Raw genomic sequence first — 27,373 nt, 5'->3', positions numbered from 1 at the left:
GTCATAGGAGTGTCCGTGCCTCCCCATGAACTCCCTAGCGTTGGTCACGAAAAACGAGAGTTTTGAGGGGGTCCCATCGAAGAAGATGGGGAAGTCCTTTGGGGCCCGGGCGTTTTGTGCGGCCCCGCCTCTCGCTTCCCGGGGTGTGGTGTCGGCCGCCTGTGCCGTCTGCTGGCTCTCCGCTGGCCCGTGTGTGTTCGGTGCTTCGCTCGGGGTGTGGGCTTGTGCGGGGACGTCGTTGGGTGGCGCGGGGGGCATGAGCGCCTGGAGCATGGTCCGGAGTTCCGTCAGCTGAGCCCGCATGGCCGCGAGTTCAGCTCGTGCCTCCTCGTCCACAGCCCGCGCCGCCGCTGGGGCCGGTTCCGTTGGCGCGTCCTCGGGGGTGGGTTGCCGGTGGGGTTCATCGTCCCTCCGCCGCGGGTCCGCTTCCTCCTCCGTCTGATGGGTGTCTCCGTCGTCCTCCTCCGTGTCGAGCATCGTGGGGCTGTCGCTCCACGCCCGTTGCTGGGGTGCGATGTGGGGCGCGGGGTCCTCCGCTGGTTTCGGAAGTCGTGCTGCTCCCTCCCGCGGTCGGGTTGCCTCCGTCGCCATCTCCCCTTGGGGTTGGAGCTGAGGCTCGGGTCGGGTGGGGTGGGCGTCCATGGCTCCGGGAGTCCGCGGTGCCTCTGGCCTCGGTCGGTCCTCCTCTGTCTCTTGCCGCGCGGCTCGCCCTCCTTGCCCGCGTCGTTCCGGCCTCATCTTGCTGGTCTTCTCGCCGTCTACTCCTCCCGCGGCTCGTTGTCGTCCGGTGGGGCTCGGCGAGGCTGAGTTTATGACTCTCAGCTTTATGTCATGCGCTGCCTACCTCTGAATAACGTTCAGACACTGGTTTGCAAAGCAGGCTCTGGTTTATTTCAGGGTAGGTACAACGTTGTTAGAAAAAAGCTGAGAGTGACAGGAGCGCGCCGGTGCGGGGTTTAAATACCCCGCGCCGGTCAGCGCCCCCTCGCTCTCGGTCACGTCACCCCCCTTTGTCCCATGCGTTGCCCTGCCATTGGTTGAGGGTTTCCAGGATCGCCCATCCTCAGGTTTTCATTCTTCTGCTGATTGCTTTCAGCTGGGCGATCCCCGTTGTATTGCCGCTGATGGCTTGGGTGGCTCCGTGATCCGTTTAGCTATTGTTTGTTAGCCGTTAGTCGTTGTGGGTTGATGGCTACTTAACTTGTACCCCTTCACCTATTTCCTTGTCATTGTCATGAGTGCCATTGCGCTGATGACTTTAGCTCAACGGCACTCATGACAGTGCCTTTCTAAGGGAAGAAGCTATCTGCTGTATATCAGAAAGACACTTATGGAATACTAGTGCAAGTTTTAAATTTTTCCCCCAACCTGAACTTGGAGGAATTAGTGATCACGTTCTCCTTTCCTACTTTTCTTGCTGGGCTGAGAAAGAGCGACTGGTCCAAAGTCACAGCGACACAAAATTATTATTTCAGTCTGGGGATTCGAAGGCTGCTATCAGCTCCACCTTTAGCCCCCTCATTGTAGTCGAGGTAGTCCTGGCACAACTGGGGCCGGAATTTCAGTGGCTAAGCAAAGCGATCATTAAGCAAATCTGATCCGATTTTATGACCTTTTGGGCAGTGGTCATTAAGCGAATTACAGCAGCCATTAAGTGAACCACACGGTAGTTAAGCGAATCACGTTCCCCACTGCTTGCCAGAAGCCGGCCAGGGAGGTCGAAAATGCTGATCATGTGACCATGGGATGCTGTAATGGTCAGAAATGCACACTGGCTGCCAGGTGCCCAAATTGTGATCACATGACCATGGGGATGCTACAACGGTCATAAGTGTGAGGACCAGTCGTGAGTTGTTTTCTTCCAGCACCACTGTAAGGCCAAACCATCACTAAACAAATGGTTGTTAAGCAAGGACTCCCTGTACCCAGTTCCTTCAAACTTCCTCAGAGGACTTGATCCCCATAACCCTGGCCCGCTTCTGAGCCTGTTCGAGTTTTCCGAGACCTTTGTAAAGAGCAGCCTTTTTCCCAAACGCAGAATGAATGGGGACTCTTAATTTTCGGGGACCCGGGACCTGGTTATATTAATGCAGCCTAACATAATACTCACTTTTTTGCAGCTTATCCTATGCTACTTTGGAAGGAATCTGGGAAACATGACATGAATCCTGATCTCACACACAGGCATATCTATCGAGTGAAACTGACAAGGCCAGGAGCTGCCCCCATCAGTCAGTGGCATTAGAGAACTGACAAGACAGAGGAGAAAAACTGATATTTCACAGCTCTGACCCTGACCTTGCCAATCTCATCACTGGGCAGAGACAGGACAGGGCCTGAAGGGGAGTGAGAAAAGAAGGATGCAACAGAAAAGGTTTCCTGGCCAGTTTCACTACAGCCAAGAAGTAAGGAATATTCTCAGCGTCTTTGAAAGTACAGGTCGGGAGGATTAAAGCGGATTAAAGTTGGGAACTTTTTCCCAACCCGAACAAGTCCATTTCACACGCATGACTCAGTAAATTGGGCATGTGATCCACCTTCCTGCATGTCTGTCAACCAATTTTTAAAAGTCTGATGGACATGCACCTAAAACTGTGCTCCTGCCTTTCTGGCATGGACACAGGGGGAGACAAAGGGAGTCTGTGTGAAAACAGCCTCAGATCTAAAAAAAACCCAAAACATATTTAACATATTGCAGAGAGTGAGTTTCTGAGCTTTCAGCCCCAAACGGTCTAGAAGCGACTTTCAAAAAGGGCACTGAGTCAATCTGAAGCGAATATTATCTTTTCTGCCTGAGCTGCGTTTGGGTGGGGAATGGGTAGCTCTGCACAACGTAATCCCAAGTCCTAAAACTTCAGTTTCTCCATTTCAGCAGCAGATCATGCTTTTTGTAACTCATTGCTTTTCCTTCCACCTCTTTGCTCCTCTGAGTATCCTGTTTGTATGGTCTTACCCTCGGTGTTAATTGTTCTCTGCAGCTAAATTAGGCATGAAGGCCGCCTGGGTGACCGTGGGCCAGTCCCTCTCTCTCAGCCCAAGAGCCAATCAGGTGTGGTAGGAGAGTTCTAGTCCCGCCTTAGGCCTGAAAGCCGTCTGGGTGACCGTGGGCCAGTCCCTCTCTCTCAGCCCAACCCACCTCACAGGGTTGTTGTTGTGGGGAAAAGAGGAGGAGGAAGGAGTATCAGGTATGTTCGCCACCTTGAGTTATTTATAAAAACAATAAAGGCAGGATTAAAAATTTTTTAGCAAACTTGAGTGTAGGAGTGCAAGAATGGGGGGTCTCTGAGTTAGAACAGGGTGTCTCAACCGTGGCAACTTTAAGATCTGTAGACTTCAACTCCCAGAATAGGACCGGTGGCTCCACATTTTGCACATTGGGCAGCAGCCATTTAATTTGGAAATGTAAAATAAGAGAGTTAAAGGGATGGAAAGAAATTAATTATCCATGAGAAGGGTGAGGAAAAAGCGAGGGAAGGAAGAAACAGTTATGATTTCCACTAGATCTATGTTCCTGAAACTCGGCAACTTTAAGACATGTGGACTTCAACTCCCAGAATTCCCCAGCCAGCATGGCTGGCTGGGGAATTCTGGGAGTTGAAGTCCCCACATCTTAATGTTGCCACTGTGGAGAAACACTGTCCTAGACCATCACTTATACTGTCAAAGTGCTTTCAGGGTTAGCAAGCTCTTAACTGTCAGCTGGAATTTGCCTTCCTCTGATGCATATCCATGATTCAGCGTCCTGTGCTGAGGAATAAAAGTCTTGTAATTGCCCAGTCACCGTTTTCAAGGCTAAACCTACCCAGTTCCTTGTTCCCTCCTTTTATATGAAGCAGGTATCAAAGGCCACAGAATAAGCAGACTGGGAAGGAAGGAAGCAGCCTGGTTTAATATTTGGGAAGAGGGACAGGTGGGGGCCACAGACAGCCCTGAAATTTCTGTTCTTTTTCCAGGTTGTGGGGGAGGGGTTTCTCTCTTTGAGCCTGGTTAAATGCCCAAGCCTACCTTGGGCATCTCCTGGAGGTCCTGGGCTCCCCTAAACACATCCTGGCCTTGAGTGGCATTTTTGTGGGGAGCAGACACAAGGGGGTGTCTCAGTCTGTTTCCAAACTTCTGACTCTTTTCACTGCCCTTCCCCAAACCTGATTTTCCCTTTGACGGGGTCCAGTGAATAAGCAACTCGCCGTATCAACTTGCAAGTTGTGTTTACTTACATTTAGCTGGGAGACGGTACCCACAGGTGATCTTGGCTTTTCCAGTCTCACAGCCATTCAGAGTCCGGCATTCCTCTTTCAGCAAAGGCCCTGCGGCGCGATGGATGCATCCGTCCACTGTAAAGGGGATTGAAACACACACAAACGCACTCATCATCATCATCATCAGCCTTAAAGATCCATGCAACACTTAAGATTGGATTCACAACCTTCAGCGAGCCACATTTTGTGCGTTGTGTAAAGCCACACATTGTGATTGGCAAATCACAGTTCAAACTTTAGTGGATTGTATGAACCCCAAAACATTTAACAAGCCATGTCTGTATGATGTGTGAATCCTATCTGAAAGCAGCATTTACTAGCTCAGAAATTCTGTGTGGCCACATGTTGTCTTTTTCACATGTTTTGGCAAATAATACCAGCAGCATCAATACTAATAATAGCTGCTATTATTATTATTGTTATTGTTATTATTATGCTTGGTCACACAGTCAGCCAGATGTTTAGACTGGATTTGGCATTTTTGCCCACCTATTGAGTCCTTCCCAAGGACCTGAGATAGGCAGATGTTGTTGTTTAATAATATTAAATTATTGTTGTTGTTGTTGTTGTTGTTGTTATTATTATTATCAGGAGTTGGTCCAATGTATCTGAAAGGAACCAGATGGGTGGAATACGATATAAGCAGTTCATCTGAGACCCATCAAGGAACACAGCAGTTCTTGTAATTCACACAAAACACAGAAATCTTTTCATTTCAAAATGTGACATGCGCCCTCACCAATTTTTTATTGATTGAAGACCTACTTATTTTTTTCCCCTGCTAAAACATTTCTTTGTCAATTGAGAGTGTCAGCTTGATTTTAATCCATCCCGAACAGCTCAGTCTTCAAAGGTCAGAAATGGAAGGAAGACAGCGACTTGGAAGATGCAAGGGAACGGCTTCACCCAGACTCAGCCTCGAAACCAGAACCGAAACAAACTCCCCATTTCTGACCCAATTCTTCGTGGTGTGAAAATGTCCCTGAACTGGGGCATATCTGATCCCAGCTGAATCTCAGGATCACCAGATTCTGTTCTGAAAGCCTGATCAGCTGTTGTCCATCAAAGGAAGCCACACAGTGCTCCACAGCTGGAACATGCTTATCTGAATTTCCTAAGTTCCTATTATATTCAGAATCATGAGGACTAGAATCTCCATTTCCTTTCAAGGAAGGGGCTGTACTTCAGGGTCAGAACTATGCATTCACATATTGTATAATTCAAGAGGAATGTTTGAGGATATAATACATCAAATTCATTCATTTGTTCAGCGTATAGGGCTGCCTAATCAGCATGACACAGACACACTCTGTAATTCAGTGTTTCTCAGCCTTGGCCACTTTAAAATGTGTGGACTTCAACTCCCAGAATTCCCCAGCCAGCATGGCTGGCTGGGGAATTCTGGGAGTTGATGCCCACACAACTTAAAGTGGCCAAGGCTGAGAAACACAGATCTAATTATTATCATACCAAATCAATCCACCGTGGGATGAAAGCCTCTAGACTAAAGGTGTGTGTGTTTGTGTGTACAGACCGACACACCCTGAAACGATATTCTTATATAGTGCACATTTTTTTTATGTCCCAACCTCTCCTCCCCTCCACACACAGATGTGGAAAAGACAGAATGGAAGGGACTTAGAAATGAATGAAAACCACACAAACTGGAAATAAGTTGATCTATCCTATTCTTCACATCTTTTTTCCTAAAGAACAGCTGTCCCAGAATACCTCACTACCTGAATTGTGATTTTAAAACAGGGCTAGAGGGGGAAAAAAATAATGAAGCATAGATCTAATGATGCTACAGCTAAGTGGAACCTGCAGATTCAGGGGCAATATATCTTAGTGAACACAATGGCAAAAACAAAGCAGAGGGAGGAGTTGCAAACACACAGCCCTGTTTTGGGAAATTCAACGTCAACTCTCTGGCCGGTGTCTGGAGACAGGATGGTCAGATGGACTGTCTTTGGCCTGATTAAGCAGCTTTGGGCTCTTTGCGTGGATGGGGAGGGAGAGGAAGGATGAAGGCAGAGGAGCGAAGCTGACAGCTGACGTGGAACGCCTGGACTTGAACGGTGGGTGATTTGCTGTCCACTCTCAAGCCATTACAGAGAACCATTGATCAGGAAGGTCAATTATTAGCTCATTCTCAGTCCATCTCCTAATCCATAAAACAATATTTTATCAGTCGTGCTCCGAGGGGAGTCAATAATGCCCACAGAGGTAGGGAGACATTTTATTTATTTATTTTTGACCAGGCAGACCATCCCCGCTGGCTTAGCTCTGCGATCATAAAGAGAAAAAAGCATCTCCTGGTGACCAGAGAGAGGACCCTGTCTGAATTCTGGCAGAGAGGTGGCTGATCGGAGGGGTTCATGGAGGAAGCCATGCAGAGGAGATGGGGATCTATCTGTGATCTGAACTTAGGGCTCTTCAGCATCTTTACTGCAGAGGCCGGTCACATGCAATCGGGGGCTAGCAAATGTCATTCATTCATTCATTCATTCATTCATTCATGCCATTTATATGCTGCTCAATTCCCCAAAAGGCTCTGAAACGCTCGCCAGAACTCTGAAGTAAAATAAAGAGAATTAAAAATACTAATAACAACCCCCTGTCCCCTTTCCAGGTTCTCTGACCCATCTGACTTCATCTTCTTTAAAAAAAAATTGAATTAATACAGTAGAAACCTAGTCAGCTGAAAAGCAAAGTGCTGGCCTCTGGGGCCATCTTCATTTTCCTACATGGGTCCTGTTGGTGTTTTTTAGACAATGAATGGAACATGAGGCTGTAGCTGGGGGCGGCTGCTTCAGAAGCCCCCCCCCCCACTCAGGACAGCGACTTGGGGAAGCCGAAGCAGTAGAAGTTGTTGTTGTTGGTGAGACTAAGAGGAAGAACCACCTCACCAGTAATAGATTTTGTGACTGGCTGCTGCCCTTTTGTGAGTCAGTTGAGCCTGGCACAGTTCAGCCCCTTAAGGGCTTAACTTTTTCCTTTTGCCCCCAGCCAATATATATTTTATTTCAGTATTTATGGGAGGGCATTTTTTCCTTGCCTCCCTGCGGCTACAGCATTTAGCCAAATCATAGGTGAGGGCAGTGTTTCTCGACCTTGGCCACTTGAAGATGTGTGGACTTCAACTCCCAGAATTCCCCAGCCAGCATGGGTGGATGGGGAATTCTGGGAGTTGAAGTCCACACATCTTCAAGTGGCCAAGGTTGAGAAACACTGGGTTAGGGGGCCAATAAAACAATAAATAAATAAAATAAAACTAGAGAGCCAGTTTGGTGTCGTGGTTAAGGCGCCGGGCTAGAAACCAGGAGACCGTGAGTTCTAGTCCTGTCTTGGGCACGAAGCCAGCTGGGTGACTTTGGGCCAGCCACTCCCTCTCAGCCCTGGGAAGGAGGCAATGGCAACCTGCTTCTGAAAAACCTTGCCAAGAAAACTGCAGGGACTTGTCCAGGAAGCCTCCGAGAATCGGACACGACTGAACGGATTAAAAAAAAAAACAGGCAGCAGGAGTGACAATAATGGCCCCCCCTTTAAAAAAAAGTTTTTAAAACAGTCAATGGCAGCCTCCTTATTTTAAAAAAGAAAAATGATGGGTAAGGAGTTAGAGGAGGATTTTCCTGCGGGGCCCTCTCCCCTCCAGCTATATATGATTGCAGAGCAAAAGAAGAATTTTGCCTCCAAAGTATTTTTAACCCACTTGGAGCTATCCAAGGTACTGCTGGAAACTCAGCCCTGGAATTTTGGTTTCTTGGTGTCTGAATAATGCCACGCGCAAAGTCTCTTACAGAACATTTTTATCTACAATGGCATCAAAATTGCCCTCATTTGGGGTGGGCTTTATCAGCTCGAGCACTTCTGCATCGCTCCGTGAATATTTTATTTCAAAAGCCTGCCGGAAAACCCGTACGTGTTTTGCATGCGTTTCACCTAAGGTACATGTTTGGCACATTGTTTTCCTAACACATGCATTTCTGCAAGTGGTGCTCCCTGGCAACATAACGCATTGTTTCCCCCAGAGGCAACAGCATCACAACATTCAGGGAAACACAAATCCGAGACAGAGCAATTTAAGCGCAAGAGGAAAGCAGGTAAGCTGGAATTTCCACCTCCAGGCTGCAAATACCTACTAGTGTCCCCATGACAGAACGGGAAATATTATTCAGATCCTCTTCAAGGAAGATTTGCTGAGGATCACAATTCCTCCGTTCCTTCCCATCTTGCTGTGAGTCGGAAGGTGCCCTTGTCTCTAATTCTTTAACACAGACAGACATGATTCCATGTGCCGTTACATTCATCTGATAGCCTGCTCGCACACATCAGCACCCAAAACCCTCAGAGAAAATGTTGCATTTTTGTATTTTAAACCACCCTTTCTGCATTTTCAGGATGGGAGAACAAGCAATTTAAAAAACAGGGTGTTTTGGAGTGTGAAACTGCGCAGGACGTGGATCGTGACGGCTATCCTGCCACTGAAGCATGTCTGCATTAATCCCAGTGTTGGGCCAGAGCAAATGCATCAAGAGGGCAAAGGGGGGAAGATGAGACAAGGGCTGTGACCATTAGGTGCCGATGCCGTGCTTTGGGATACAACCCAGGAATTCATAGGTGGAGTTTTTAACTGCCCCAAAATTGCTGAATGGGGTTTCACTGTGGGGCGTTTTTCTGGCATTGTGCAAAGCAAGGCCCGCTTCAGTACCACTGTTGCCCCTTTTCAACCGCAGCTGCTGCTTCTGCCCAGCTGGTTCTGTTGGCACAGAATGGGCCAGATGACCCTGAGGAACTTTAATAAGAGGGCCAAGAAGCATGGATCTGGAAGTTGGTCCTCGTCCCCGCTCCCTCCAGCATTTATTTATGTATGCATTTTACTTTTTTATGAGGCCTATAAAGGAGAGGAGAAGAATACAAAACCTGGTGGTAAACTGGATGCACTTGCTGCAAAGGGGGAAAAATAATTTATAAGCTTGTTGCATAGAGCACTGAAATTTATTGCCGCAGTTCAAGATGCTGCAGCGCAAGCATCAAACCATCTTAGGAAAGCGGAGATTTGCAGGCTGGGGCTGGAGCATGGAGGAGGAGGAGGAGGGGGAAGAAGGGGAAGAGGAAAGAAGAGGAGGAGGAGGAAGAAGAAGAGAAGAGGGAAGAAGGAAGAGAGGAGGAGGAGGAGGAAGAGGAAGAGTGAAGAGAAAAGAAGGAAGAAAGAAAAGGAAGAGGAGAAGGGGAAGAGGAAGAAGAAGAGGAAGAGGAAGAGGAAAGGAGGAAGAACAAGGGGAAGGAGGGGGAGGAGAAATCGCAAGCTGTTGGATTTCAGCCTGGAAGATGGGGAACTCATTTCAGAGGAGAAAATACACACCGAGTCCAGGATTACTTCCCAATCCATAACAAGACAAACAGACACCGAGTCTAAATCTAAGCTGTGAAGTAAACATCCTCAAAATCCTTGCTCGCCTTCCGCTTCTGTCCCACCCCTGAACAACCAAAGGACCCCTTCAGAGCGGTCTGCCCAGGTGTGGGCAGCTGAGATGGTCCCCCCCCGCCCCAAACAGGAGGCATCGGCAAATCTGGGGGACCCCCTTGACCGGCAGGCCTTCAAATAACATCCAGGAGGGAAAAGGCGGGGAGGGGGGAGAACGGGCTATCCCAGCCCCCCCCCCAATGGGGAATGGAAATCCAGTGGCCACTGAATACCAACTAGCCGTCTCTCAGTCGGGGAGGGGGGCCAGGGAAGCCACCTCCCCTCCCCACCACAATATTTGTCACAGTTGCCTTCACACATTTGGCTTGAGAAGCAGCACCGTTTTCATCACACCTGAGATTTTTTTCTGTTTTGACAGAAGTGTTTTTAACTTCTACAACCTTTCAGCTCCAGCTCCAGGCTGTGTATTTCCCACCCACCCCCCTCCTTTCTGGAAGGAGCAAATGGATAAGGCAAAATATGAATGCTGATCGCGCTAAGATGACGACGACGGCGACGATCTAATAAAATGGTAAATGCAGCATTTTCCACCAGCGCTGGATTCCTGCTCCCCCACATCTGCACGGCTCCTCAAGGGCGTTGCAATGGGATAGCCTGGTAATCTACTTGGACCAGGATCACCTTACATAAAAAGAAAGGTCCCCCCACCCATCTCTCTGGCCTAAAAAACGATCCCTTCCAATCTCATCAGGGCCCTTTCTCGGCTTCCTTCTTGGCCGGTGCCAGAATCCGTGGGGCCCTGGCGGATGTTGGTAGTGGGGTCGGGGCCCTCAACCCAAGACAAGGGGCGCCCCCCTCCAGTGCCGACATCGGGCGAGGGACGGATGTGGCTTTGAAAGGAGCTGGTTCCCACGCACCTCCGTTCCACCACGTTGAACCCCACCCCTCCAAACTTCACCCACGGCATTTTTGATCCCTGTGTACAAATCCACCCCATTCCTCTGTCCTGTCAAACAGGTGACTGAGGACATCGCAAGCAGGCAAGGCATTTGCCCAAAATGGATGATGGGGGAGGAAGAGAAGGGCAAAGGGTAATTCCTCTGTGGCAGAAAAGGCCCTACGATCATAGAAGGACAGGCCTCCTCCATGGAGAAGGATTTTTTTTTAGATTTTTTTATCCCGCCTTTATTAATTTTATAAAGAACTCAAGGTGGGGAACATACCTAATACTCCCTCCTCCTCCTCTTTTCCCCACAACAACAACGCTGTGAGGTGGGCTGAGCTGAGAGAGAGGGACTGGCCCAAGGTCACCCAGCCGGCTTTCACACCTAAGGTGGGACTCGGACTCAGCGTCTCCTGTTTCTAGCCTGGGGCCTTCACCACTAGACAGACTTCGTTCTGTAGGGAGCAGCCTGTTGACCAGCAGAAACTCCAAGTCCTTCTGGAGAAAGAAATGCTTCTCAGAAACAGCCCTAAAATTGCCAGTGGTTAAGAGCTCATTCAGCATTGCCACCTTGGCATGAAGGGGGGATTTGCACAGCCCTGCTCGTTCAGGGGTGCCCTAGAGACAGGATAAGAGGGACTCTCAACTGGGGGCTGGGAGCCCCTCCCCAGGGACCCACAAGGGAGAGACATGGGATTTTTTTCAGGGCTGATCAAAACTCACCCCCAAACTTTCTCTGAGCCTGCTTCAAGCTCATGCAGGCCAGGTGGGTTTGGAGAGAGAGCCAGACCTGCGGGTTTTGCCATCTGAAAAACCACTGCTACGGCTTCCCTATTTTGCGTTGGCTTTATTTGGGGGAGAGAGTGGGGCAGGCCACACAGATTCATTCATTCTTTCAAGGGGACTTGGGGTTGCAAAGTTGGACATGGTTTGCTTGTCACTCCAGTGTTTCTCAACCTCAGCAACATTAAGAGGTATGGACTTCAACTCCCAGCATTCCCCAGCCGGCATGCTGGCGGGGGGAATGCTGGGAGTTGAAGTCCACAACTCTTAAAGTTGCTGAGGTTGAGAAACAATGTGTTAACCAATGCCCTACATCTAGAGGCAACAGCTGCCTTCTTTCTTGCAGGAAATCCTGATGGAAGTTGGCTTTCCCCCCCTTCTTCTTCTTCTCTTTGGTACCATTTGCCCAGCTTCAAGGGATTAATTGGCAAATTGTTTGCTTGCTAGCTGAACGGTCTGCGTGCTTTGTTTACTGCGGTAAGAAAGCCAGCCGTTCTCCTGATACCTCTTTCAGAAAACAAGACCGATTCATTCGAAAGCGCAGGGGTCGGAACGCACGGCCACAAGCCCACAAATGCCGGCTTGCCACGCTGGCTGACTTGTTTGTGGCTGCGAGTCTCTCCTGTGCACGAAAGATTTGGGAGAGAAGCCCCGTCCCCTGGGATTTGGGGACCAAAAGAGGTTCTCTTGCTCCTTGGAAAGTCATTGTGCTGTTCCTGATCTCGTTTTTTATTAGTTGAGGTCAATGACCAGCACAATTTAAAAGAAAAAACAAAGTACGATCAAGAAACACAATAATAAACTACAAACTAACAAAATATATCACATAACAATACAGCATTCACTCTGCCATTACTGTATTAATGCATTTGTTACCTTACGGGGTGAGCCTCCTCGTTGAGAGGCGCAGAGGAAACGACACCACGGGGAAAGATCTGCTACTCATCAGAGAGACGAAAGCATCTCCCCGGGCGAGCAGATCCAGAAATGGCCATTTCTGACAGTCCTTCCCTACCTCTCAAACTTGCTAATGTTAGAGCAGATCCAAGTGATGGGCTCTTTCTCAATTATTGAAATGTCTTGATATTCTAAAGATGAGAAATTGGTACAACAGGGTCCTACCGGGTACTAGATTTAAGACGAGGTTGAAGGACTGAATTTCGTTGGCGTTAACATCATACAGATAGTCCTCACTTCACAACCATTCGTTTAGTGAGATTCGGACTTATGACAGTGCTGAAGAAAACCGACTTGTGACCAGTCCTCACACTTACAACCATAGCAGTATCCCTGTGGTCACATGAGCCAGTTTGATCTAGTGGTTAAGGCAACGGGCTAGAAACCAGGACACTGTGAGTTCGAGTCCCGCCTTAGGCATGGAAGCCGGCTGGGTGACCTTGGGCCAGTCCCTCTCTCTCAGCCCAACCCGCCTCACAGGGTTGTTGTGGGGAACATAGGAGGAGGAGGGAGTATTAGCTATGTTCCCCACCTTGAGTTATTTATAAGAATAATAATGGAACGATAGAAAATAAAAATAAAATAAATGATCACGATTTGGGCGCTTGGCAACCGGTTCGCATTTATGACCTTTGCAGCATCCTGTGGTCATGTGATCGCCATTTTCGACCTTCCCAGCCAGCTTCTGGCAAGTAAAATCAATGGGGAACCGGGTGATTTGCTTAATGACCATGTGGTTTGCTTAATGCTGATGGTGATTCGCTTAACGACCACTGCAAAAAAATTGGGTCAGATTTGCTTAACAACCAAAATTCTGTCCCAGTTGTGGTTGTTACGTGAGGACTACCTGTATGGGTCTTTTTTTTGTGCTCTTACATTTTAGTTTATTTGAATCACTCATGCATATTTTTTACTGAACTGTCATTGGTGCATTACTTCTTTATTTGCAGTGTTTCTCCAATAATATTGAAACACACATTTGCACATAAATCCCAAACTTGTTTGCAGCTTCCTCCTTGATTATGAGTCAGCAGAAGCAGGCCATTTGAGAGGGCAGAGCTTGAAAAAACACGCGGACCAACTCAGACGCAATTCACGGACAAAACTTTTTCCAGTCTGCAATGAAAGGGGGCATCGTGGTGACGTGTGTGTGTGGCTCTGAACACACATGCGCACACACCGATGCTGTTGTCTGGCCCCTGGGCTCCAATTAGAGATCAAAGCCCTGGTGTTAAGCGCAGATGCTTCCTATGGAGATACAGGAGTTTATTTTTCCTAATAGCCATGCAGAGATGGAGCAGAAGAGGTGACGTGCCAGGTAAGGCCACCGCCAAGCTAGAAAATGTGGGTAAATGAGGTTGACAGCAGCTAATGGCTGAGCACATCTGCAGCAGATGCTAATCAGCCACGCAACCGACATGGCCTCTGACTTTTCCGCAGCATTAATAGAAGCCTCTGATGTTACATCACCTACTATGGTTTCGGCAGAGATCTAGGCTACATTTAGTCTTGTTCTTTTCGCTACAGCCAAGGAGGGGAGAGAAAACTTGCTTCATTCCTCATTTTCAAATCAGAACAGAAACTTAGCAATTATCTGCCGAGTTTGGCAATGCAGCTAGCCATTTTTTTTTTAAAGGAGGGGAAATATGCATGAACCGGCTGGGGTTCTTGAATATCACCCCCAAAAAAAGCATTCTACCCTAGATAAATGGGTGTTTGCCAAACCAGCAGTAGGTTGAACAAAATTGCAAACAAAAATGTGAATTAAATGTTCCTGTGAACTTTACTCCTTTTCTTTAAAGAATCCGTTTGGCACAGGAATAGGACATGCAGAAGTTATAAATGGACGAATAAGAAGCCGGAAAACCCAACGTTCATTTCTCACTAGACAACAGCAACAGCAAAGATTTTTAAAGACGTGCAAAGGTTTGAAAAGATTGGTAAAAGCAAAGATTTTTAAAGGTGAACACATGAAGCACAGTTCTGAACTTTGTCTACAATGTCCCCTTCTGACTTTGGCTTTCAAGTTTACCTTTCCTGCCAGAAGAATGACAAATTCAGGTTTCAGAAAGGCAAGTGAGGAGGCTGAGATTCCTATTGGGAACTTTGGTGATATTAAACTGAATTCCTGGATATCTTTTTTTTTTTTTCAGTCTGCGGGCTGCACAAAAATCATAAAAGTGGCTGGACAAAAACCAGATTTGTTGCCACCAAATTTGGTTAATGCTGAGGATAATTAAATCAATTAAATGCTGTTGATATTATTTCCCATACTTGCTTCGGAAAATGGCAACAGCCCATCCCTTTCACCAAATGTTTAGCTGTTAGTCGGATTGATTCATTTTTATAGCACCAATCTTAATTTTACCCCTGGATTTGAACTGGGCTGTTTTTATTCCTAGCTTTTCTAACTTGCATTTTATTTATTTATTTATTTATTTATTTATTTATTTATTTACATACATACATACATACATACATGTTTTTAATTCTGATTTTATTGTAAACCGCCCAGAGTCCCCTTTTTGGGAGAGATGGGCAGTGATAGAAATTTGAAGAATAAATAAATAACTAAAAATAAATAATGGCCCTGAGTGAACCCGAAGGGTTGCATAAACAGAAATGCGGGATATAAAGTTAAGAAATAAAGAAAAGCATTTACCAACAAGAATGGGTCCAGGGCTAGGAGGAACTCAGCTCACAGCTCCATTCAGCCTTGCCTACCTCATAGGGCTGTTGTGAAGATAAAAAGGAAGGTGGGCAGGACCATATATTGAGGGAAGTAAGCTAAGCCTCACCCAGCCTGGTGGATTAAGCAAAGATCCACGTCTCATTTCTCAGGATTCAGTTCCACCGGACTGGGTGAGGCTTAGTCTGCAGCCAACAAATGATGGATCCCATCAAAGAATAGCAGCTTGTATTGAGGCTATGAAGGTGGATTCTTTTCATTCCCCCCCACCCAAACTTTAATAGCTCCAAGTTTTGGAAGGACACCAGGCAAGCTAACTTCAGCTCCTCCAAGGCACTGTCGTCTGTTCCCAAGGCTTCAGTTTCCTTAGCTGTCTGGAGGGAGAACAAGGAAATGGAGGACATCAAATTTCTCTGCTTCCTTGTTAGGAGTTGGCAACGTGCTGCCTCTCAGCTGCACCCAGCCCTTGGCCTACATTTATCCCCCCACCCCAAAAGATGAGGAAAAGTTGGACAAAGTCCTGTGTGCACACTGCTAGGCTTGGCCAAAGTCAATCTGAAATCTAGAGGTTTGCTACAGGGTTGTTGTTGCTTATTCATTCAGTCGCTTCCGACTCTTCGTGACTTCATGGACCGGCACAGTGGAAAAAACGGATAGTTGTTCTGTGGGGCTGAAGGTTTCCTGAAGATGTGGCTGGACCGGAAGCAATTCTCCCCCTTGCAAGGAAGCTCCGATGCCAAGCAAACCAGAGTTATGGAAAGGAGACCTCAATTACGTCCCTGTCCTGCTTGGGTAAGAGATCTCAACCACAGATAGTAAATAACCATCAATAAATAGGTCAGGTGGAGGTTTCTTCATGTTTGGCGCTGCACAAATGGAGAAGGGCAAAGGGAAGAGAACAAGCGGGGTTCTCAGGGGAAGTGGGGGCCATCAATGCAGGAGTTTTGCACAAGGGGCCTGATGCATTCAACTGGGTGGCTAAGAGAGCAAGCATCCCTTCCCCAAAGGTTTCTGAAAATACGCAGAGGGCTTTTCACTCCAGTCCCATGAATAAAGCTGGATAAGGGAGCAAAATGGTTGTCTGAACACAGAATCAGACAGACCAAGGGCTGGAAGGGCTCCTGAGCATTTCATGACCCCTGTCATCCAAATTAAATCCAAATTAAAGTATTCCTGAACCCAGCCAGCAAAGGGGAGCCCACACTATTCAAGGGAGCCAATGGCCCTGCTGGACCACTGTTACTCCTTTTAAAAAAAAATCATGTACATAAAGTAAGCTGCGGGCTGTTTTTATTTTTATTTATTGATTTGTCCAATTGATTCCTGACACAATTGCCAGACTCTTGGCAGCTGATGGTAATTAAGAGCCGAAACAACGGCATAGAGCACAAGACATTCATGGTTGGACCAAAACATATAAAATGATAAAGCCATTACACCATAAATACTGTCAGTCAATCCTGGACATCCTGTCACTCACCCTAGACTGTCTGGAACAGCTCAGTTTTTATTTGCCTCTGCGAGGCCAGAAAATTATCTAAGGACAGATGGGAAACGACACCCAGGCCAGAGCAAAACAAAGAAATAAAAAGTTACGCCAGTCCATAAAAGGAAGAGGACAGGTCTTCCGCCAGGCACGACCTAGTGGAAAAGTGCTTTGGATGCAGACAGCAGGAGCTAATTTTCAGCATCCCTGCGTAGGAAAAGAAACTTGCATTTAGGGTACCAAATACTGAATTAGCTAGACCAGTTGTCCAACTTAATACAAAGAGATTTTTTAGGTCCCTGAAATGTCAGCTGCTGGAAAGCAAAAGTGATAATTATATCCTGCTTGGGTGAATTCCCAGAAATCCCTATTCCCCTGCTGTTGGCAAATAAGCCAAACTGGATAGAGTTTTTGGTCTGGGCCAATAACACATCTCTCCTCTTTTTTTTTTTTCAGGGGGAGAAATGAAGGGCCTCTTCCTTTGGACAGGAAACAGCTTTTACACAGAAACCCAAGAAGAGTTTTGTTGTGTTAAGCTGGTTCTGGCAGCCCAGGAGAGGTTGGGGAAAAGGCAAAGCAGAGCCGAATTGATGAAAAGGGTGGCTTTTGTGGAAATGTCAGATCTTCTTCCTTGGCCCAAACCTTTGGGATGTGCTTGGAGTGAAATAAAATTCACACCTCCACGCCCACCAGGTTAGCTGAACAACGGGCTGCCAAGAAAAGGGGAATGAAAGGGAGTTTCTGAAAACTGCAGTAACAGAAACACCTGTTTCCAAATGGAGGCCCTGTTCATACAACCTGGGGAAAGGTGGGCTGGGTCAGCGGTGCTGTTAAACCCTGTCACTTCTGCATGGACTGGGTAGGCATGGGAATAAAGGCATTTTCCAAAGTTGGGCCATGCCGTGTCAGCTGGCGCTGAAGAGGCCACAAGACCCTCATTGCTTCAACAGAGGAGTTTCAAAATCCACGATGGCAGCGGAGGAGCCGGCTGGGACTTGCTTTGCGGGGACAGGTCAGGCCATCCAAGCTGGTGGGGGCACTGTCCTAACAGCCAGGAAACACGCTGAGACAAGGAACGGGTCTCTAATGTTTATTGCTAGTACATAACAGGAATCCTAACAAACTGAAGAAGCGTGGGAAAAACCCAGCCATATAACACCCAAGGGTTAAAGCGGTCCCGATCTGTGTCTCTTTGAATGGCTGAACAATTCATCAGTGCTACGCATGCGCTTAACAGTCTGGATGGGAGCCCCCTGCTGGCCATCCTTACTCATGACAAGCACTGTGTTGCACACTTCAGCAGGGTGGGAAAAACCTTGGCTAAGCCGATTCACCGGTAACCGTGGTTGGCTTATTTTTAGGGCAAAGCCTGCCTGTTTTGTTAGCTTACCACCCGATAGATTTCAACCTCCCACATGGGTTAGCTCAGGATGGGCAACGCCACGCTGGGCTTCTGAAATAGGACTGTTGGAAAGCCTTTGTCAATGGAACCCAGGAAATGGGCCAGGGCCCTTGTCATCTCCTATGGACAGCCAATTCTTGGTGGGGGGGGGAGAAGGGGGCCAGAACTATGTATTGCAACAAGCCCCCGCCCGCCCGCCTCCTTGGCTCATCGCCGGTTAAGCCGGCTTCCCATTCACGCTTCTGCTGGTGGCTTCACAAAATCAATTTCAAAGTGCAAATTGATTCGAAGCCTCCACACAAATCTTGTGTCAGGGCTGGAGGGTGGGGGGGGGGGGGAGGAAAGGAGGGGGTGTCAGAAAGAGCCACGGGAAATATTACAAGGGGTTGCCCAGCTCATTCCTGGGCCCTAACCAAGAAACCAGAGAATGGTCTTCAAGGATCCAAAGCACAGGATTAAAACAACGACAGGGGCATAGGCGGGGAAAGAGACTGGATGGAGGGGGCCGGATAGAGGAGCTGAGAGTGTAATTTGCTTGCTCTGCCTTGAATGGTAGTATTTAAGCAGAGATTATGAGAAAGCATGGAGGGGAAGACACCTGCCCAGGCTGCCTTGCTGGGCTTCTGGCACTGCAAATCCTCCATCCAGTGGGGGGGGGGAATGGATAGATGACCTCAAAGGCCCCTTGCAAATTAAGATTCCTGGTGGGTGGAGCATCTATTCGTATTTCTCTTTCCTTAATAAGTCTAGGGGTACATTTGCTGGGGAACTCTCCTGAACGGCCGTCCATCCTTCCGATTATAGGAAGACTAAGAGAAAGTAGCATTCGAAAGCGGATTGATAGTGATGCATTGAGATAGATCCAGCAGGTTTTGGAAACAGAGCCTGCTAAACCTATTTAGCCAGAGGTGAAAGCAAAATGAGGGTGCAGGGTTCAGGCCTTTCAGTTTTAGACTATCCACCGCTGTCCTGGGGGGTGGGAAGAGATCTGTCTTTTGCTAATTTTTTAGTCTGCTTTTTTTCTCCCCCACACGTCAGACATAACCTTGGAGACGAAGCTTCGGCCTCCAGGTTCAGCACGGCAAGTGTGAAGCTACGGCCTTCGCTCTGAGTTTAGCTACTGAAGGAAAGCGGACTGCGAACCAAGTAAAAAAGAATACCAAGTTTCTCCATCCATCCATCCAACCTGCCTCGCCTGCTGTCGACAAAACGGCAACCTAACATTTTGTCACTTGGCTGGGGAGCGAGTCCTACAAAGAGCAATTTCAGGAAAATCTTAGAAAGCTGTTGAACATTAAGCCTTGTAACAATGCAACCGACTGAACAGATGTTCTCTGCCCTGCAAAATGTGAGTTTTGGGAAATACTAGTAGTACAGGTACTCCTTGCTTAAGAACCATTCATTTAGTGACGGTTTGGACTTACGACGGTGCTGAAGAAAATGACTTATGACTGGTCCTCACATTTATGACCGTTGCAGCATCCCCGCGGTCATTTGATTGCAATTTTGGTGCTTGGCAACTGGTTCACATTTATGACCATCGCAGTGTCCCCTGGTCACATGGTCACCATTTTCAACCTTCCCAGCCAGCTTCTGGCAAGCAGAATCAGTGGGGAACTGCATGGTTTGCTTAATGCTTGTGGCGATTTGCTTAACGACTGCCTCAAAAAAGGTCATAAAATCGGGTTGGATTTGCTTAATGACCACTTTGCTTAGCAACCGAAATTCCAGCCCCAGTTGTGGTCATTAAGCAAGGACTACCTGTATGTTGCTCCTTCATCTTTTTCTCTGTCTCCCTTAAAGCACGAACGGGCAACATCAGATACTGCTGAACCGCAACGCCAGCCAGTATAACTTAGTGAGGAATGATGGGAGTTGTAGTTCAAACGAGGAATGGAAATCCAGGCATTGTCCTACCCCTTACCTGAAGCGCCTCAACTCTCCCTCCTGCGCATGCTTGCTCATTTTGCAAAACGGGGCATCGCCCCAAGGGCGCGCAGAGCTGAAGGCGAAACGATCTGGGTTTTTATGTGCTTTCTGGAGGGGGATTTTAGTACTCCGGTTAGTCCCCTTCCCAGCCTCTCTGCTTCGCTCTCAAACCCTCTGCCACTGGTCCTCCTCCAGACACCTCCACGCCAATGCCCTGGGTTCCAGAACTGGTTCAACCCAGCTTAGTTGGGGACTTGTTATCTCAGCTACAGTTTAATTAAAGCTTGTTTATCCACAACCTCCAATTGGCCCTCCGGGAGGCAGGGAGGCAAATCTGGGATGCTCTGGGGAGCTGGAGGGCCTACAAAACAACGGTGCAGCTCCAAACCTGAGAAGAGATATACTGTTCTACTTGGATTTTTCTTTCTTGTGGACTCAACCTGGTCCCTGAGCAGGAATTAATATGTTTGGGGCGGTTCCATCACAAGCTGGCAACTGGGATTTGTAGGACTCAAGGACGCTTGACCGCTAATCAGGTCTGGAAAGAGAAACTAACACACACGCACACATACACCCCTCCGAAACTCAGAGGAGGGTTAGTGATGATACAGCTGTTTTATAAACACCAGCACGCTACAGAGATTCCAACAGCTAGGTTTTTGTTTTATTTGGTCAGTGGGTTAACTGAATATGAGCTTCACAATCCAGCTCTTTCTGCTAATGCTGTTTCCCCTTGGAAAAAAGTCCCCCCCCAGGTCTGGATTGCTTTTATCATGGGTGTTTTCCGGCAAAGGCAGCTTTTACGGGTGCGGGGGGGGGGGCAATCTGTTTCCAAATGGTCACTTGAGCTTCACTGCTCATACAAAAGCCAACATCAGACTGGCTAAGTGATTACAAAGCTGACCACACGGGATATTCTGCTCAAAGATGGAAGTTGGGTAACTCTTAAAAGTAGCTAAGAGTCCACAGGAGAAAATGTGGGGGGAAAGGGCACCCCGATCTCTGCTCCTTTCTCATTTCTTTCCCGTGCTTCGGCACAACCTTTTTCTTCTGTCGGACCCCCATGTCACCCCAGGTCTCTCGCTGTCCTAAGTAGCAGAGGGATGGGCTAGATGATTTCTGGGGGTCCCGTCCAACTCTTCAGTCCTCTGATTCCAGCAGCAGGTGATGGGGAAGGAAGGGCAAAAAGTCTGAACTGAGCCTTGGCAGGCCAGATTGCCCACCACGAAAAGAGAAGTTATTTTCAAACTTTGGCTAGTTAACTCAGGCCCACAGGTAGAAAATGTCCAGCCACGCCTTGAGAAGACTCAGGGGTTAACTTCCTGCAGAAGAGGGGGGTCTGCTCCAGGGAAAGAGCCTCCCCCCACCCCCCAGCAGCAATAGATGAACACACACACACCCCTCCTCTCCCCACCCCGCAATCTGTTTCTCATTCATCTAGGAATCTGAAATGCCCTCGTAAGGCGGAAGTCTCCTTTGGGAGTGATTTTAATAAAAACCCTTCAGCAAATCTGTTCCAGAGATATTTAGGTGCCTTGTAATATTCATGAAGGGGAGATTAAATATTGAGATTTATGCCAATAATAAAAAAAATTAAACCAACCAAGGGCAGGGCGTGGCGAGGAGGGTGTCCGTTTATGTTAAACAAGTACATGGATGTGCTCGGCTGTTAATAATGCGCAGGAGTAGCGACAGAGACAGACAGACAGTTGATAAATTGCTTCGACAACCAGGAGCCTTGTGTGCCATGTAAAGAAAGCCAATCTCCAGGCTTGAGCCCGGTTGTATTATGGGATGGAGCATTTCTTCAGCCACAGCCCCAATGAAGTCAAATCCCGTTGAGAGGGTCCCTCACAGGCGTTTACTTGCGCAGCCGCAACTCCAAATCTTGTGGCCTAAAACAAGCAGGGGGAACTTTGGGGCCAGCGGGCGGGATTGAAGTTCTGACTTGAGGGAGTGCTCACAGAATGGCTGTTGGGATCCCTGTGCTGGTTCGTAAAATCATTCAAAGAGGGGCATTAATTCCCCATTCACAGTCTGCCTTCTGCAGAGGCTATAAGTCTCCTGGTATCAGCCCCGAGGATTAGCTCATGTAGATTAAGTGGAATTCTTTCTTCCCAATTATGATTAACCCAGTTTGCAAAGGGATTAAGCTGAACTCTGAAAAGGGGCAACTGAGATGAAGGTCCTTGGTGAGTTATGGTTTGCAGGAATGGCAGGGCGGGGAGGGGGGAGAGAAGAGAGGGGAGTCCCATCTTCCCTCTGCGCAATTCACGCTCCCGGTTATAATAGATTAAGGTGGTGGCCTCCGATACTTTCCCAGAGAATTTCAATATAATTGACTCATCCATAAGAGCACTTCAAACTGGGCACGTGGCAAGGAGAGACATGTTTTCCTACACTGTCCAATGTAAATCAGCATTAATCTCCCTCCTTCGCAATGCTGGGATCCCCAGCTAAGCAAAGTGGTCATTAAGCAAATGTTGGATTTTGATTGCACACCATCTGCATTGAAGGGGGTGTGCCTTGGGAACCCTCTGCTGCTGCCCACCCCCTGCCCCCACGCCCCATGCCCCACTTCCCCCACTTCCCCCACTTCTATTTATTCTGCAGCAAGGGTGCATTTCGCTCCTGAGGAAAACCCAGCAGAGACCAGTTTGCACAGCCCCATGGCATTGAGGGCCACACGGTTTTATGTTGCTGCAAAAATGAGGATCCTGCGGAGGTGGCCAAGGTACATCTTCCACCTTCAGCCATGCCCACTGGGGCTGCTGGGCATTGTAGTTCAGAGACACCAGGAAGGCTGCGCGTTCCCCAAGTGGAGTTTAACTGCTAGATTTAGCTTCCAAATCCCATAGGGCTGGATTTCATCACAATTCCCTCTTTGTCCCCCCCCCCGTTTTCTTCTCCTTGCTCCCTTACATGAGGACACATCCTGAGACTCCCCCCAGAGACCTCCAGCCCAGGAAAAGCCTGAGTGCCTCTCCCAGCCTTGAAAACTACATTTTTAATGGCTCTGAAAAGGGGAGAAAATAGGGAGCAACCTCATTGAGTGCCAATTCATTTAACTGGTTTTAAAATTAACTGAAGGCATGCGCTGCCAGGACCCTGCCCTCGCCTCTGTCCTGCAAGCCACACCATTAGCCTCCTGCTCAGGGCGGAGGGCAGCCTTCACCTCCCCACCCCCCCAAAGTTGCACGTCCTTCTCCTTATGATTTCTCTTATGCTGCCTCCCGCATTGTGTCATGCCCCTGGGGCAGAGGCCTCTCCAGTGGCCTAGAGGTAAATCTAGAAGCACAACATTTCATCATCACTGCTCCTCCCATCGCAGCTCCCCCACCCCTCCAAGGAGCAGAGATCATAATACATCCTTGTAACACACTTAAGAAGAATGTAAGTATTCACTCCAGGGGTACGGATTCTTCCTCCTCCACCTCTCAACTACCACCAGCAGGGCCCTTGAAGGCGGGGTGGGGGGAGATGGAAAGCAATTTCCAACACTTCCATCCAATCAAGCAATCTGAATTCAGGTTTCTTTATTAAAAAAAAAAGAGTGTGCGTGCATGTGAGTCAGTCTGAAACCCGAAGCACGGATTCACTGAAAATGCTTTTGAACCCGGATGGTGGTGGAGAGGTGTGCCCAGCGGTTACTGCCTTCTGCCAAGGCTCTCCGGCGTCCCTTCCCTGCAGAGGGGAAGGAGGGAGGCAGTGGGAAAGCGCACAAGCTCTTTTGTCAAGGCTGCCTTGCCTGTCCTCCTCCTCTGGAGATGCTGCCCCCCCACCTCCCCAGCAGCAGTGGGAGACCTGCAGCTTTCTATGTTTAAGGCTGCTCTTGAGACAGTCCTGCCTCTCCCACCAGGGTGGGCGCAGGCTCTCCCCTTCGTTCCCATCTCTCGGAGCCGTGGGAAGGGGCTCAAGTGGCAGAGATGCTGAGCCCCTCTGCTGCCCCCTGCCCCGTTTCGAGGGAGGCCAACTTTCCCCCACCCATGGTCTCTGGGAGCGATCAGAGTTAGAAGCAGGAGGAGGAGGAGGAGGCAGAAAGGAAGGAAGTGAGGCAGCCCCTGGGCTTGCAAAATCATTCAGTTCAGGATCTAAGGCACTGTTTCTCCACGGCAGCAGCTTTAAGCTGTGTGGACTTCAACTCCCATGCTGGCTGGGGAATTCTGGGAGTTGAAGTCCACCCAGCTTAAAGCTGCTGAGGTTGAGAAACATTGATCTAAAGGTTAACATCTTGACCTGCCAAGGGCCACAGTCTGCGAGGCAACCTTTGAAGGGAAGGAAGGCTTGACCATAAATCCATGGAGCTAGGATTTCCAGGGTTTTTTTTTTTCTGGGGGGGAGTTTTGAGGGTTGTGTGGGGGGTAAAGGAAGGAAGGGACATAGAAAGGGCATAAAAGGCGAGTGTGTCATTGTGTATGAGTCATATAAAGAGGAAGGAAGAAGGGAGGGAGGGAAGGGGAGAAGGAAGGAAGGAAGGAAGGAAGAAGGAAGGAAGGAAGGAAGGAAGGAAGGAAACAGAGAGAGACAGACAGGCTTCTTGGTGAATCTCTCTAAGGAAAGATGGGGAAGGAGGATGTAGACTTAAGGTTCAGTGAAAAACTAACTCAGCGTTATCAGGCAATCACAGGATCCAAACTCAACGATATGTTTGCCAATATCTGGATTCCCTTTATTTAATTTTTCCTCCATCAAATGTCAGTTTCAACCTCCTCAAACGTCTTTCTGGAAAGACGTCTTTTCGTTGCCCTTCGGGTTCAACAGGGCTGGTGCTTTGGCTGCCCTGAATTTTTAAAAACAAAAGTAGGAAACCGCCTCTCCTGAGATGTTGGCTCTCGGGGAAGAGCTGCAGGACTCACATTTTCTCTCTCGCACACACATGCCGGTGCACGCGCATGAGCACTGAGACCCTCCACGGCTCACACGCCTTCCCACGCGCCGCAGCCAGTGCCAGGGCAGGCCTCGAGCGATCGATAAGGCTTCGCCGGACATATTTCCAACAAAAAGAACAGCTGCCTCTGAGTCAGAGGCAGAAATGTTGCAGAGGAAATAGATGGAAGCAAAGAACCTTTAATGATGGTCCATACCAAGGGAGAGGTTAAAACCCGCAAAACAGCATTTATTTGTTGATTCAACTCGGCCTTGCTGACCAAAACTGTGTTCAAGAGAGCAAACAACACATTTTTGTTCCCAAAAGCCACAAATTAAGGACCATTCCCAAAGAGTTCACCCAAAACGAAAACCACAAAACAAGCAACGTCCCGGTGATGCAACCGCAGCCAACTCAGCTCTGATATATTTTTGCCCCTTGATTAAGAAAGCATCACCCCAGCGCTTAATTACTCAAGGGCGACCTACCGCAGCTTGAACAAGCTGGGAAAACTATATCCTCCAATTGCTTTTTCCTTTCCTTAATTAAAACAAACTTTACTTATGGGGAGGGGACATTGCCTGCCAAGTCTCAAGCTCCTCCGACATTTCACCGGGGTATTAATTTGTATTTCAATTTTTTTTCCAAAAATGTCCCTCTCTCACCCCAAAGCCCCCAGGAGGGAAAAAAAGGGCCAACTGGCCAATCTGGATGAAAAGAGCTCCGTTGACCGGATCCGCCGCTCCGGCGTGGTGCACGCTATTGAATGTGCCCTTCCCAATGGCTGGAACCCCGGGCATCTCATCTTCCTCACATCCTTCCCACCATCCGCTTTTCCGACCGGACTGTTTGTTTTGCTCAAAGAAATGTGCTCTAAATGGCAGCCACTGCAGTTTGGGGCCCATGAATCACTCGCTACAGGCAGGTAGGAGGGAGGAAGGAGGGACGCGAGGTGCTGATGAAAATTAAAGGCGCTGTATTGATTGCATCCTTATGCACGCAAGCCCAGCATCTTGCTACCTCTACCCTGCCTCCAAAGAGAAACAGGACAGCCAAGCCAGATTGCTACTGGCCACCGACCTTTGCCCAGAGGTTATTTGAAGAGGTGGGGAGATATTATTTTGCAAAACCTTTCAAGTCCAGAATTGCAACGGCGCGCTTGCATCAAATGGCTTGTCCCTCTGTAACAAGAATTCCTTTTTTCCTTCTGACCAACTTGGCTTTTAACCAGCCCATAATAAAAAGCCACATCTATTTTCACTAGTTAATTTTCCAATGTTAACTTCCAAATGGGGCTTTGAGGGTGATTTTCTTCTCTGGCGAGATTGTTAAAGCAAATCTACTGGGCAGCCTTGATTTTTCTTTTTAAGCAGGGAAAAAGTCTCTGATGTTCTTCTTCGTTAATATAAATTTCCCGACGTGTACATTTTAACGTAAATTTCCGATTTGCGACTTCGCTCTCCCTCTTTTCCAGCACAAACTACTCCTTTTTGTAGGGAGCAAAATATAACTGGGCAAGGAATGATAATTATGTGGCAGAAGATGCGTTTTGCCATTCCCACTGGCCCCAATTTCAATTTCCAGCATCTGCTGATAAGTCTGGGGTAGTGGCCTGTCTGTAACCTTTGAAAGTCACATCCCATAAGGATAGTTAACCCTGATCTGAATGGATTGATATCCTGGCACAACAGAAGGACAGCCTCATTTTTCTGCGTAACTCAGCCTTCTTTTCAGAATCATGAGGATTCGAGCCTCATTTTAATTTTAACAGAAACAAGCTCCTATCTCGGTGCAGCTTCCAACGCCCAGCGTTTTTGTTAAGAGCAGTACAAAGCCGACTGCTCTTGCAAATTTGGGCTGAACTGAACCTGCACAGATTTTAAGCAAAGTTTGGGAATATTGATGAAAAAGGGTACTAGCGTTGGGGAGGTGGGGGAATCTCTTGGAGGGCTCCAATGCCGTGGCATTCATAGTGGGAGACAGATAAATGCCACTGGATTTTCAGAAGCAATCTCACAACCATTAAGATCAATCAGATTTCTGGTGGGCTTTTGAAAAATTAAGCTTTCATAATGGGCCCATAAACAACAGCAACTCATTCATCACGGCAAACAATAATTTCCTTTCTTAAAAAACTCCTGATGCATTCCTGTAGCATCACCACCAGTCAGCCCCCGCCCCCCCGATTTCCAAGCCCAGAAAGACAATCCCATTCATTACAGAAAGCAGCTCTCAAATGCGTGGGAATGTGGCCGAGTCAGGCCTGAGGACAGGAAGGGACAGATCGGAGCTGACCAGCCAAAACAACCCAGAGTTTTCCAGTAATCGGTGGGCGTCAGCCAGGAGGCGTGGGTGGGTCATGCCTTGGCATTTGCGAAAAAGAAAGGCAACCCCCAGAGCATCTTGATTTGCTTTGAAATGTCACCCGGCCACCCTTTCCCATCGTGGGGGCAAAAATACAACAGCAACAGGGAAAGGCTGGCAAGGGACTTTACCAACACGTCCATGTGGTTTTCTTGGCAACAACAGGGACATGGTTCTGCTCCTGGGATGTTTTTCCAGCTTCCCAGTCTAGTTCCAGCCCTGGAGGGGCAGGGAAGTGGGGAGACAGGGTCTGGCATTTTCTGTCCCTC

At 48.2% G+C, this 27,373-nt stretch overlaps 1 protein-coding gene across 4 annotated transcripts in view; it reads right to left on the bottom strand.

Moving 5' to 3' along the window:
* MACROD1 (mono-ADP ribosylhydrolase 1) overlaps positions 1 to 27,373 on the bottom strand; it is a 211,091-nt gene that overhangs the window by 18,181 nt on the left and 165,537 nt on the right. For all 4 annotated transcript variants that reach the window (XM_063316603.1, XM_063316602.1, XM_063316601.1 and 1 more), the window contains one exon: positions 4,215 to 4,331. In XM_063316603.1, the coding sequence (XP_063172673.1) occupies positions 4,215 to 4,331 (117 nt within the window). The remainder of the gene's footprint in view (positions 1 to 4,214; positions 4,332 to 27,373) is intronic.

This window comes from Candoia aspera, chromosome 17, assembly GCF_035149785.1.
Source record: "Candoia aspera isolate rCanAsp1 chromosome 17, rCanAsp1.hap2, whole genome shotgun sequence".
Lineage (NCBI taxonomy): Eukaryota > Metazoa > Chordata > Lepidosauria > Squamata > Boidae > Candoia > Candoia aspera.
Note: the sequence above shows the minus strand (reverse complement) of the source record. Positions and strands in the feature narration are given on the sequence as shown.